The sequence below is a fragment of the Podarcis raffonei genome, chromosome 5, assembly GCF_027172205.1.
Source record: "Podarcis raffonei isolate rPodRaf1 chromosome 5, rPodRaf1.pri, whole genome shotgun sequence".
Taxonomy (NCBI): Eukaryota; Metazoa; Chordata; class Lepidosauria; order Squamata; family Lacertidae; genus Podarcis; species Podarcis raffonei.
The window spans coordinates 74,316,620-74,330,913 of record NC_070606.1 but is presented as its reverse complement, the minus strand read 5'-3'; the positions used below and the strand labels follow the sequence as shown (position 1 = coordinate 74,330,913).

Below are 14,294 nucleotides of genomic sequence, written 5' to 3'. Positions count from 1 at the left end.
GGCATCCCCCACCTCCCCACCAGGGAAGAAAGGGTGAGTGAAGATCTACATCAGGAACAAAGGCGGGGGGGGGGGAATAAAGCTACACATCAGGATCTGCTGCCCCTAGGGATCCTGCTGCCTGAGGCAGTCACCTCACCTTGCCCATGGGTGGGCTGGCACTGGCTTTCAGGTGTGCAAAGGGGATCTCCAAGCTCAGTATACTCTCTATAAAGCAGTACTTACACATATTCCATCCAGGTAGGTTGGGCTGCCTGACTGATGCCACTTTGATTCTGAAAGTCAACTAACCTTTTCATCACTCTCAAGAACTTTTCCTTTCTTTCACCTCCTACCCAAGCCTTCCCATCCCTTAGGTCATGCACAACATAAGTTTGAATGCGAGGAGAGCACTTTGATCTTCAAAGGCATTCAGACAAATAAACACTCTTATGTCCTTCCACACCTACCATACAAATTAAAAGCACATGATCCATGCTAGTTCTGCACAATAGTGACCGACTTTTCATTCTAGTTAGAATTGTTAGGGAAGAATTCTGGTTTATCCTGCCATTTGTCACCATGCAATGGTCTTAAGTGCCTGAATAAGAATGGGGTTCAAACTGAAAATTTTCTGTGACAATCTGTACTAATTATTTTTATCTGTCCAGAGCCAGGGCATCTTGTGAACTGTGTTGTGTATTTGTAAAAGGTTTTATTTTTATATTGGTCAGTTACAGGTGTGCACTTGTTCCTTATTATGGACTATTGTACATGGGTTAACATGACTTTGTGTATGTGTCTATACACATCTGAGAAACCCAGACTATGCAATATGTGTGCACAAGAACTGAAGGTTTATGGAATATTTCTTCATATTGTAGGCCAGTTCTATGGCAGAATGTTTACTTATAAACTGTTACTCAGCTGACTGTCTCTACCTTGCAGAGATACTAATAAGATTTCTAATTCATTAATAAAATCTTATTGCACTGCTCTGAAAAAGTGGAGATTGTCTTTTTTTTAATTATATCTTATTAAGTTTCAACATTTTTAGCCTATATAATCAAATCAGATCTTTTTTCTTATTTTTGTCAACTTCCCACCACATTTTCCTTCTTGTTGTTTCTCCCCTTCTGCTGCACCTTATCAAAAAATGGAGATTGTCAATATTTGTCCCCACTCTCTGTGTTTGAAACCTCTGTAATAGTTTCAAAGTTATGAATAACTTATGAACCATATGAAGAATTAAAATTTAGATACATAACTACATATATAATGTACTAGTTAACCAATCTTTTAGTGTATTTGTTCCGAAAAGTGTTCCCCCCGTCATGAAAATGACAACCCCCAATGGGAGTTGGTTCAGGCTGAGAAGGGGGAACTTGCTGCTTAATTGCTTAGAGCCATTGTTGGACTCCCCAAGTATCCAGTTCCATAAGCAAAATACAATTTATTTATTTTTAATTCAAGGGTGGTTATTTGGTCTAAAAACACCTTCCTTTCCCCTTCATAATATTTTGTTTCTCTCATACATTAACCTTTTCTGCCTGGAGACATATACTACACAGTACAGTATTTCCTTTTCCACTGGTTTTATTTCACACTGAAGATGCCCTAGGCTGCAGCTTAGAAGACTTAAACAAGGAGAGGCCATAATTCGTCAGTGTTGCAGCACTTATGGTAACTACACTCGCAAGCAAATAACTATAGGGGTATCAATCACAACTTGGAATATATTTTCACCTTTGGGAAGCAAAGAGTTCCTCTCCTAGGTCAAGTATCTAAACCTGCAGTGAGGAACAAAGTCCAATATCATCTGGTGGACCATAACTCCCACCAGCCAGAGCCACAAGGAGGGAGTTGTAGCCTAGCAGCAACCTCTGGAAGGTCAGAGGTTCTCCAGGAAGTCTAGAGGGCTGGAAGTCTAAGTCTAGAGGGCTGGAGGGCTATGTTTGGCACCTGGGCTTGTGGTTCCCCACTCTTAGTAGTGCACGAGCCAATTTTTGACAGGGTAACTATGCAATCCTACACAAAATAGGGTGGTTTGAACCTTAAATGCAGAGACTTAGTATTTTTTTCCTATTATCAGTAGCCTGAATAACAATAGCCCAATACTGGAAACAACCTATAGAAATCTCCACTGAAATCTAGGTAAATAATATTTGGAATGTGGCTCTATCTTTGCCATAGATGGCAATGTGGCTCTATTACTTGGCAAAGAAGGGTAATTAAAGGCACTTCAAAGATAGGCACTTTTGGCGAGACATGGCTTGCATTCTTTTCCTTTATAAACAACCCCATTGAATGATACAGTGGTTACCCAGACCTCTTTGCTGGTTGCGAAGGGGCCGACCATATCTGTTCAAGCTTCAGGTCCCCCAAAATATAGGTCCGCGGCTGCTCGAGAGGCACCTGAATTTAGAGAGAGCAAACGGACGAAGCACTTTTCAAAATATATATTCGATTCCTGCCGATGTGAATTCAAAGGAACTTAACCTCCCTGAAACAGGTAAATGAGAATTACTTCTGGGGAAACGCCAGTAGGGATTTTAGCGATAAATATCTGCTCCCAGTTTTCAGATTCAAGAATAATTTGTGGGCAGTACAATTTGAAAGGGTGATTATCGCGTGGTGGGCTGCGATTCAAATGGCCTGCTTCGCAGCGTCCGTAACTTTCTCTTTGGATGCCAATGCCAATGAAGCCACAGCCTTATCAACCTAGACTGATGGGCGAAATTAGCAGCTGCCAAACATTTCCCAGTGGCGGGGGGCGGGGCTTCCGACGACACGCCCCTTCTCCCTCCCCCTCCCCACAAGTTTCCTTAAGGCCCGTTCCAGAACTTGAGCCCCGCCCCTTCCCTCTTGCCCGTCCGCTTCCGAGTGGCGGCGCCGATTGTGTACACACAGCCACGGGGACCAATGAGAGCCCGGAGACGCCAGGCTCCGCGCGGACGCGTCGACCAATGGGCGAGCCGGGTCGCCAGACGCCGCCAAGCTTGTGCGGGGGAGAGAGAGCGATAGCGAAGCTGACAGAGGCGACTGTTGGGGCTGCTGAGGGAGAGGCGAGGCGGGCCGGCCGGCTGGGCTGTAGAGCGACCGGAGGCGGCGGCTGAGGCCGGTAAGAGCCATTAGGGTCTGACGGCGAGACTTACCGGGTCTTTTCTTTTTTAATGGAAGTGTGGTGCTAAGGCTGCCCTGCCCTGCCCCCCCGGTCCCCGCACTCCTTTCTCCTCAGAAACCGGCGTCGGTGTTTTGCAGACGGCCGTTAGGCCCCGACGCTTCTCTCGTGGTCTTGAGGCCGGGAGGGTGAGGAGAGGCGGGTCGTGCTCTTGGCTGTCGCCGCCGAGGGCGCTCTCCCTTATTATTGAGAGAGAGCTCCGTTGGTGGAACATGAGGCTCCTTGAGGTTGTGGGTTCGAAGCCTACCCAGTGCAGAAGGTGCCTGCATTGCAGGGGGGTTGGGCTAGATGACCCTCGTGCTCCCTTCCCAACTCTGCAATTCTGTGATTAATTCTGTTGCCGGGGAGCTTTATCTCTCCCCCCCCCACTTCCGCGTCTCCTCCTCTTCCTCCAGCCTTGCGAATGTGCTTCCCCAGGCCGGTGGTGGGGAAGGGGGCGCTCTCTCTCCTCGGACCCCTGCAGCCCTTCCACGCACAGCCTGTCCTCGCCTTCCCTCGGATGCCCGTTTGGATCCACGAGGCCTCCAGAGCGGTGCTGCCCAACCCTGGCGGTCGCGGGAGCCTTGGGCACTACTGCTGTGACTTGGGAAGTGCGCACTCGGCGCTCTGGGCACCCCCTCCCCCCATCCACCCCACCGGCGGTAAACAGATGGCCAGAGCCTGATTATTGTTTCCTGCGAGGCTTGTAATCCTGAAGGGCTGGGATCGGAGGTGCAACTGCCCTGGTGTAGGTAACTTGGTGAAATGTAGAACGTTGCATGAATCCATGAATAAAATGGCTGTGGCTATAGGCTGCTGAGCTTTCCTCCGCCACCCCATGGGGTGCAGAGGCTTGTTGCACACACGCACACACCCCGCCCCCCAATTTGGGACTTGATTTTATTTTTTTTAATTACGCTTCACACCAGCTTCCTTTATTTTGCCTTGTGCCAACTTGTGACGGAAGTTGGTGCAATAAGGGCTACTTAACTGCTTTAACTGTTTAGAGCCCCGATTCTAAATATGCCTGCTTCAGGAATGTGTTTCTGTGTTCACTGTGGCTTAACTTTGTTTAGGGTGGAAGTGTCCTTACACATGTTTTACTCAGAAGTAAATCCCACTGATTTCAATGAAGTTTAACCCCCAGGTAAGCATATGCTAGATTATTTATTTATTTATATTTTTAAAATATTTTTTTTTGGGGGGGGGAGGTTATTTGCCACCTTTCATCTCAAGATCTCGGGGCTTGGCCAAAATGTTTATGCAAACCACGTACCATTCAAAAAAAATATGGTAGTGTGCAAATATTAAATAAATGTATATTAAATCTGTGCAAAATACACTAATAGAGGAGTAAAATACTTGCCATTATTTCAAACTGACCTTACCAAGCCAAAACACTCTTATCTATGTTTTGAATAAAAATCCAGAAGCAGCTGAAATGAGATAGTGAAGTAATGTCTGTAGCTAGACATTCTTTTGTGTCTGTGTTGAAAGGAGGGTGGTAAGGGTACTGAGCAACATGATTATGTCCCAGATTTGCCATGAGTTACAACCTCAGGCAGACAGAACTGTTTGTTACTAACCTGGGGTACGGTATGCATGGTGTTGAAATTCCAGGACTGACATTTCTAGTGTTTGTCTTATCAACTGCCACATTTTAACTTCTCACATACAGAAAAACACAATTATGTCCCCACCTTAAGGTAAAGCTGGCCCATAAATGCTGTAATAAGTATTAACTTGTCAGTGTTTATACACCAGTTTATTAGTTGTTACTGAAAACTGTTTAATCTACAACAGACATATTTAGGGTCTATAGAAAATATTAAGCTGAAAATATGCAAACTCACACTACAGGCTAGCTACATGTTTTATTTCAGTTCAGCAGAAATAGGATAGACAAAAACCTTGCACTTCCATTTTATGCTCCATTGGAAGCTGTGTGATAGCAGTTAAATGGAGGGGTAAAACTGCACTTTGAAATCAACTTCAAAAGTTATTTTGTACAAAACAAGAAAAGGTCACTTTGGGTGACTTCTTGAACTGTTAAATTCTGTAAAGTTGGAAGGGTGCCGTTATTGTTATTGAAACAATTTATTCTCTGGTAAATTTCCAACAGTTCTTCAGCAAATATATTCTAATGACCTGTTTTGCATGTAATGCTAAGTTATGATTTGTTTAACTAACCCTGGGTTAACCACAGGTTGTCCCACAGATGACCAAACAAAGTATGCCTTGCGTCATGAAAGCTTGGCTGGTTTTCATAGTACTGTAGAGTCAATTACTAGAGGCTTGCTGTCACCACTGATTAAGCAAGCCTCCCTTTTCACTGAAAAAATGGTATCACTTTAAGCCTTCCGACAGTTGCTTGTCAGACATACTTCAACCTGCCCCAGACCTGAGCCACATATGGTATGAGGTGCAAGGCTGGTGGCTGAGGTCTTTCAGGCTAAATTGGCACCTGGGCCAATGTAAGCCTAAAGTCTGATGGTTCTCCATCCCTGGCCTTTGATTATCAGCCGAGTTGTTCAATGGAAGGCTGATTTTGCTCTGCAATTCAAGTCTTCTGTCTCTCTCACACACTCTTAAATTTCACTGTTCCTTTTTTCTTTCTTCTCAGCTGAAGAGAGATTGTTATGATCGCTGCGTTCACTTATGAAGGTAAGCTGTGTGTCTAAGAGATGTGCATCAACCACAAGATTTGGTTTTGGACCCTGATTTGAAAGACTGGCAACTTCAGTTCAAAACCCTTCAGGTTCTGTCTGATTTGACTTGGGATCCAGATATGAATTGAAGTTCGGAAAATGAAGCTTCCTACCTCCAGTTCTGGAAGTTGTCAGAATCTCTGTTTTCGTGCTGGAGGACCTTTACAAGTAAAACAGGGAGTCCGTTTATTATTTATTTAAGAATTTTTCATACCACTTGACATGAATAAAATTCTTCCAATCCTGTTTCATTGAAAATATTACCGCTAACAATTTTTTTAAAAAAAATCTCACCCCAGTATGTGTTTGTCCTTTTGCAGATGATACTAGCCTGTATCTCATATTTCAAATTAGAGAAATACATGGACCATGATTGTAGAATTATGGTCTGATCAGACAGTTTGGAAATCTTATTTCAGATCGTTACCAGAGCTTTCAGACTGCTTTAGTGGGCAGAGGTCAAGTTTCCCTTTCATCAGTCTTATCTTCTCAGTGTGCTTTACAGCAGAGTCTTTTTGCACATTAAAGGCTAACCAATATATTATACTATAAGCTGCAGCTCACATAATCAGATGCATAAATGTTATCATGAGTCACAGTTATATATGCACATGGCTTGTGGGGGAACTGCTTCCCCTTGGAAATTAGATATGCATGGACCTTACTAAGGTTTTGGCATATGTTAGAAACATAACTCTTCATCCAGGTTTTCCCTGACCACTAGTATTGGTCTGGCACATTCCATCATTTATCTACTGTGGCTACTGCAGTTTTAAAAGTTTTGAGTTCTATTATTTTATTGATAAATTGCTTTGGATGACTTTTAATATAAAATGGTAGATAAATATTTTTATTAAAAAATCTAAACAGTGAAGTCAGAGGTAGATGGAATGTAAGAAGTACAGAGTCAGTGATTAACAGTGGTCATTTATAAAAGAGTTGCTCATAACATATCCTGGCATTGGAAAGCCAATTAATGCATGCAATGTGGTCAGAATTCATTGTCTCAATTTAGTCCAATTAGTGATAACAGTGAAGCTCTTGATGAGTTGTAATTCAGCAGTTTCCTGTTGTATTCTTCCTTTCAAGTAACTTTGTTCAAGGTGGCTTAAGGTATCTTTCCTGCGTTCTTTTCTTTATAAATTAAATGTTCTTTTATCTGAGTAAATGGAACACAATATTTATACTGCTGGCATACAGTAAGAATTCAAATAGTGGTTTTTTTTTTGTTTAATTGAGAATGAGAGAGGAGAGCACCATCTTGATATTTCTGCACCATCATGTGCAACTTAGAAACAGCTTGCCTCTTTGAAAGTGAGAGTTGCTGTAGTAGTCATAACAAAGTAAGCTCTTGCTGCACATGCAGTTCTTTCTCACATGCTAGCGTCACTGCTTTGAATTTTAGCCAAAGTATAGTGTTTAAAGGAAAGTTATTAAAAAACTTTGTGCAGTTGGAAAGTTTATTGGGGAAATTAATATATATTATACAGGAGACCATCTTATCAGAGCATCCTTTTGCTATTCTAGATATCCACTTGTAAATGGAGTGCTTCTGCATTTGACTGCTCATGTCTGGCACCATCTCAAGTTTCCTCTGAATAGTAACAAAGACTGGAGACTTGGTACTGCAGTAAAAGGCATGCTTCCTTAGTCCAGGGAATATATTGTTTTGGTTTCTGTCTTCCTGGGTAAGTATTTTTTACCTAATGCATTGGATACTTTTTACCTTCAGTAGCAGTTTTAAGAGTTGAACATAATGTGCTCAATAAATCATTCCTGAAAGTTTACACAGGAAAAAAGCTGTATGCTGGGGGAGGGGTGAAGTTACTATAGTTTGTCACTTAGAGATTCAGAATTGGAATATGTCATCTGCATCTTAATAATGTGGGCAAAATCAGTTATTGTAAATAAAAAGTGCTGGGTATGGCACTATGTAAAAACCTCTCAAAATAGTTAGGCCTTAATTTTTTTTTATTTTAAATTGAATAAAACATTTGACAACTTTTCATTGAGGGGAAAGTGAGCATAGTAAAAACACTGCCAGCACACAGTGTGTGTTTAAAAGGAGGTTTGGAAGAAGCAATTTAGTGGATGTGTTGAGTATCTTAATTTTAACTGGTTTGGTGGACTTGGCTAATTTGTGCTTTGAAAATATTAGCACTGACCTAGGTTGAATATTGTTAGCTCATGAACACACCAGTTGCCTTATAGTTTATTCCAAGACTGTGTGGGTGGCACTATTAGACTGGAACTGATATTGTGCTGTTTTACGTTATTGACAAGAAATGAGCATTAATAGGAGATGGGTTTAGTGTGCCAGTCACTGAAAATAATCCTTGATACATGTAAAATTTGAGTAAATCTTCAGTGCATTCTGTTTAGAAGAGCATGCCTTTTCTTATACAAAACTTGCATATGCAACTAGGCCTTCTTAAATTTAAGCATGATTGAATGATTAAAACATTTTGAATTAAAACAACTTTGCAGTTAATTGTAATTTTGTATCAATTTCAGTTTGATAAATTAGTTTGGACATTTGATCAGTTTAAAAAGAATTGAGTCAAACATTGAGAAGTAGTCTTTAAGTATTTTAAAAGTATTAACTTCATTAGAGCAGCAAAAGCCATATCAACAACTTTAGTATTTATGATTATAAAAACAAATAAGACTGCTTACAAAACAATTAGCTTTTTAAAAGTGTGTTTATTTAACAAAAACTATATATCACTTGCTAGAGCAAAGGACCTCTAAGCAGCTTGCATTAGGCAATCTGAAATAATCATTAAAATACCAATTAAAAATGAACATTAAAAGCAAGTTACATATAAAAATTAAAAAATGAAATATAGGACTGAATTCAACTACCCTATTAATGTTAGTGGAAGCCAGTTCAGAGGCTTCAGCTAGCACAGTGAGACTACCTCTCCTGTATTCTTCTCCCAAATACACTCTGGAGGGCTGGAATATCTCCCAGAATAGTGTGTGGTGGGAGGAGAAGGGAGATTGTTGCAGCAGGTAACAGAAATGCGCTATGTTGACTTCATCCCAAATTTAGTCATTTTAAAACTTACTTAAATCAGATGCCTTGGTAGACTTGTTATAACAAAACAATTTGTGGCAGGCACCAAAAGCAGTATAGAGAAGGCGTTTTTAGTGGCATCCCCCCCGGGCCCCACATATGGGCTCACCTGGCATACACACTGCAATCTTTTTACCACCAGTTGAATACTTTAACTCCCCCTCCATTTTTATTGATTCTAACAGTAGTAATGGCTTTTAGTGTTTTCAGCGTTAACATATTCTCTCACCTGGTTATTTTGTTATTTATTATGTGAATTGTGACTTTCCTTTCTTTATTAATAGTTTTTTTAATTGAAATACAGTACAAACTAAACCATAATATATCAATATGTGGTCTGTGCAAACTAGTAAGAGGGAGGGAGGGATGGCTGGCTGTGTTCAGATGTTTAATTAGATCTGTGTAAGGAGTCCAAATATCAAGAGAACTTCCCACCTTTCTTGTTACAGAAGGTCACATGCTCATGTTCTGCCAATTGAGTCATGTTCACTGTCCACTATGATTAGCAGTTAAGGCAGACTTCTTCCTCTGTTAAAGTGTTAGACATTTGCCCTGGGGGCTTTTCCTTTATTCCAATTGTTTATAAAGGAAAGGGGTTTGCAGTGGTTTTTATAACTGAATTCTTTATATTTCAAAATATATCTACCTATTGTTTGCTATAAGTCACTTAGTGGCTGCTGTGTAGTTGGTGCATAAATCTTAATTTATTGACTTAAAATTAATATTGTTAAAATCACTAAAGTTTAGGATTACTGCTTTTGTTCATTAGAAATGCATTGACTTTCAGGATATATTTTTGATCTGCATTTCTAATCAAAATATCAGATAATTTATAAATCACATAATTTATAACAGATTAATACTCCTTTTAAAGTTTTGTATCTGGACTTCAAAACTTAAAACACAGATGAATTGTGTTGCTTCTCAAATAAAATGTTGACTGTCTAATTTTAGGGACTTGAGTAAAATCAATAATGGTGGACATTCCTATGAAAGGTAGTAACTGAGGTGGTGGTTGTCTTTAAGAAAATAATAGAGGAACAGTTAAATGAGGTACGGTAGAGTGTGTGAATAAGATAATTTATCAGAGGTTTGTGCCAGTAGTCAAGAGCCCTTAAACTTGAATAGTTTCTTATTTTAATTTTGGTATATGCTGTAACTTCTGTTGCTAGAAAGTATTCTATCCTTCCAGGGCTGTTCCTAGGAGGTACGGTGCTCAGGGCATATCACATAGTATGTTATCACCATTGCCTTCCTCTCCTTCTGCCTCTGCCACTTCATCTCTCCTTCATGGTGATGGTGGCATGCCCCAGTTTAGCTGTGTCAGCTTTTCTCCTTTTTTGCTTTTGCTGCTACTTGAGCAGTAGCAAGGTCCTCCTCCCTCGCAGCCTTACTCTAGGAAGGGAAGAGGTGGAGAGCCTCATCATTCATTCATTCATTCATTCATTCATTCATTCTATTTCATTGCCACTTTCCAGTCACAAAGCGGCTTACATACAATAAATAACAACATAGTAGAACATCACAATTACAACATAAATCATATTAAATAAAAATAAAATTAACAAATCATCAGTAAAACAGCCACCTTCTATAAAACACTATTAACAAAACAACTTATATTATAAAATTCACCAGGTGCATGAGAGGTGAAAGGATCAGCTGCGCAGCACAGCTGCTGCCTGTCTCCCCAGGCACAAGTCCTGGGTATGGTCACCCCAATTCTCATACAGACAGATCAGGTAGCCCTGCATTCTCTCCTCCATTCTGATGCTACAACCTCTAGGCATAGATTGTAATTGTGCTATGTGTCTTTATTATTATTTTTACACACAAATTATTTCTGATGAAGAAGTGTTTTTGTTTACCCTGCAGGTCATTATCATTTACTAACATAATAGAATTTAAATATATATATTAAATTATGCTTTTTGTGTTCTTGCTCTGTGAACTAGTTTCTCAGACAGCTGAAAACTGAAAAAAATATTAGGCTCTCATCTTTTTAAAGATATAGTGGGTGATTCCTTTGAGCTACTCTGGTCTGTATGCATGCCTTAAACAGTTGCATTTAATCAGATTCCTCCCCCCTCCCCTTCTGCGTCCTTCATCAAACTATTCATCCCATGCTCATTTCTCTCTCTTTTTTGGTACACTTTCAGGAGTTCTCACGTAGGCTTTAAGACACAAGATTGATTTTTCTCCCTTTAGTTTTTTCACTTTTTGCTTTTATTCATTCTTTCAGTGCTTGTTGTTTTTCATGCCTGCTTCTTGTCTATACTTCATGAGGATTTCTGGAGATAGCTCTGGGAGGTGATAGTGTTTCCATGACTTTCTGTTTCACTATGGTCTGATGTTACAGGTTAACTGCTGCCTGGCTAGGGAGTAACGCTTCCTCTTCATAGCTCACAAGGAACATCTAGATACTAAGGAACTGTTAGATCTAAATTTTGGGTGAGATTTTATATCAGAATAATGTCTGAATACAATTACTTTCCTCTTACAAATCCTGTTACAGAAGGTTTGTAGTGAGGCCTGTACCAACTGATTAAATAAATCTTAGATTCAAAGGCAAAGTGGCCGGCGAGTGTGTGTCCTTCGTTAGGGTAAAATGGAAAATCTATTCATAATAATACCATGTGTGGTGTTGGTTTAACATTCTATAGAAAACATGGCTTTCAGTATTTATTGAAGACATTTGTGTTCACTAATAAAACTTCTCTTAAACCAGGTGCTTCTGCTTGACATACTGGGATCATGTTACATTGAATTTATGACCTTCTGGTAATTTCATATCAAAAGACTGGTAACCTAAATAAAGAATTGACCTCATATCAGAATAGCGAACAGAGAATCAACAACTAAAGAACTGTCTCCTACAATGGATTACATACCCTTTCTAAATAGTGAAGTAACAAGGACAAGCATAGAAAGCCTGTGAAAGGTAAACAGATCCAATTTTTAACTACTGCTGCAACTGTCTTCAAGAGAGATACTGTTTAATATGATATGTACGCTACACACGCTTAGTCAACAGACTGGTTTGCAGAGTTCCAAGTATGATACATTAGTTATGTTTTGCTAAGACTAAAGAACATTGAATATTCTATTGCAATCAGAGCAGAATTGCTGTAAAACTTGAAGTGAGATCTATTATTGTTATTATATTTATATCCTGCCTTTTCCCCATACTGGAACTAAGAAGGGTCTGTTAAAATAAGGTCAGGAGAAATATATTGTGGTCAGATAGCAATCAATAGAATTAAAATTAGAACGTCTCACCAAATTGCTCTTTGCATTTCATTATGACTTCATGATATTTTCTTATTTTTATCAGAGGAATAATTTCACAGTATGTTAGCCAAATAACTCATATTTTTAAATCACTTATCCCCTCCCAATCCAACTAGGAAATATATATGCAGTATACATTGACTCCTAATTGGATGACAAATCATAAGTTCATATGGGCATTGGTGTGCTTCATTTCTTCAGTCTACTTTTTGAAATTGCACATACACAGCCCTGATCAGATAATTGGTGATTGTGCCAAGATAAGTTGGGTTTTGGGGAAGGTATGGTTTGTACTGAAATTGTTTATGTTGCAGGGTAACTCCTTGTATAAGCTTGCCTCTTGCTGAAACAACATTGTTTTGCTCCCATAAGTGTGAAAGTAACTGTGCCCTGATTATGGGTAACACTTTGGTACTGGGCACCCTTAATGCTCTCCTTTGAAAGGGAAGTCTACCTTTACTTTTCATTAGGGTATTTGCTTTGAATGGGTAAGATATGAAATGCAGTGATTATTGTTCTGTGCGAGATCTTCAAAAATAATAAGAATCTTTAAGTTTTCAAATGCAGAGGTTTCCTAAAGTTGTGCCTGTTCCTCTATGCCTTTATGTCTTGAATGGGAGGAAAAGAAATTGTGTTCAGATAATGTGAATCTCCTTGCCCTTGTCTTCTCAAACAATAGGGACTGAACCAAAGGTCTGCCAGAACAGATGGAGCTGGCATGAGTGGAATCTCCCAATAATTATGAATGCATGAGTATACTCCTGCCTCGGGTGGTCTGCAACAAATGAAGAATATAAGCACCACCTATCACTGCCAGAAAGAGCCCTTTTCTTATGTTTGTTTTCCTCTTCCCTCACGATTCATTTCAGTTAGATTGTGAGCCTGCAGACAGGGGTTGTTTAATCTTTTAGTCTTTGTTCATTGCTTAGAAAATGGTAGTCATGTTAGGAACATGCTACTTAACATTTCTAGAGCCACTGAGTTCCAAGAGGCAGTGCTCATTGTCTTTGGGTTTTTTTGAACCAGTGTTATGAATCAATAGCTAACGTTGAGTTTGAATGTGTGAAAACAATTGCCCCTCTGCTCAGCTGCAAAGCTCACTAGGTGGTCTAGGGCAAGTCCCTATATCTTCCTCACCTGCCTCACAGAGTTGTGAGAGTAAACTTACTTTCTGTACTCCTTGAGGGAAAACTGGGATTTAAATTAAAAATACACAATGCCTTTCTCATTTTTTGCAATGTGTCTGTTTCCTTAACAGCATTGTTACTGGCATGCTTACATGGCAAAATTGTTTCCATAGCCATACTGTTTTCTCTGTAGAAATAATACTGATTGTTTTCCTTTTTTAGAAAATATTTCCATAATTGCACTACCAGTGTATACCATCAACTCACCATCTAAGAGTTTGCCAAAAACATTTGCACCAATAAATGTGAATGTTGGACCCCAAATGGTAAGTACTGTTTTTCTTTCACAGCATTCCACTGTAGAAACTCATGCCAGATTTCCTTTCCAACTGACAGCGTACCAGTACTCTTTCTTATGAATAATGTTTGGTTTATTTAAAAAACAACAACAACTAGTTGTAAGCATTAGTTGCTAGTAAAAGTTTAGGATTCTGAATAGAGAACATCATAATTGGTGCTTAATGAAACATTGATTTCTAGGCATGCCATGTTGAAACACTATTTTGAAAGCACTGGTATGACTGCTATTAATAAATGCAGTTCTGCTGATGTTCTGGAATGATACTGAGCTTGTTGTGCAGTCACACTTAGTGGTTAAACTGAGAAACAGTTACACAATATTTCCTGCTACTCCCTTGCAATAGTTTCCTTGCTTAGTGTAAACAAATGTCCATTGTATGCTTGATTCTTGGCAAAAATCTGGCTTTTAACAAATAAAGTTAATTGGTTTAGTTCCACTTGTAGAAACAAGAGCAAAGAAATAATACACATGACTTTTTTTATTCCACTGAACACTTCTTTCTGTATAGCACAAAATATTGATCCATGTCTCCCCTGCAATTTCCAGTCTATTACTAGATTATTTTATCTTTTGGTAGTAGAACCAGCAT

General features: G+C 39.5%; 1 protein-coding gene across 8 annotated transcripts in view; it reads left to right on the top strand.

Moving 5' to 3' along the window:
* The first annotated feature begins 2,957 nt into the window (after positions 1-2,957).
* Positions 2,958-14,294, top strand: part of TFDP2 (transcription factor Dp-2) — a 36,193-nt gene continuing 24,856 nt past the window's right edge. Inside the window, exons 1-7 of one of the 8 annotated variants that reach the window (XM_053390166.1) lie at positions 2,960-3,100; positions 4,216-4,286; positions 5,763-5,803; positions 7,375-7,535; positions 10,565-10,668; positions 11,655-11,867; positions 13,567-13,670. In XM_053390166.1, coding sequence (XP_053246141.1) covers positions 13,668-13,670 — 3 coding nt within the window. In that variant the 5' untranslated portion in view covers positions 2,960-3,100; positions 4,216-4,286; positions 5,763-5,803; ... (2 more) ...; positions 11,655-11,867; positions 13,567-13,667. Of the gene's footprint in view, positions 3,101-3,603; positions 3,892-4,215; positions 4,287-5,762; positions 5,804-7,374; positions 7,536-10,564; positions 10,669-11,654; positions 11,868-13,566; positions 13,671-14,294 lie in introns of those variants that run through there. The other 7 variants (XM_053390165.1, XM_053390168.1, XM_053390167.1 and 4 more) reach the window with 7 other exon arrangements.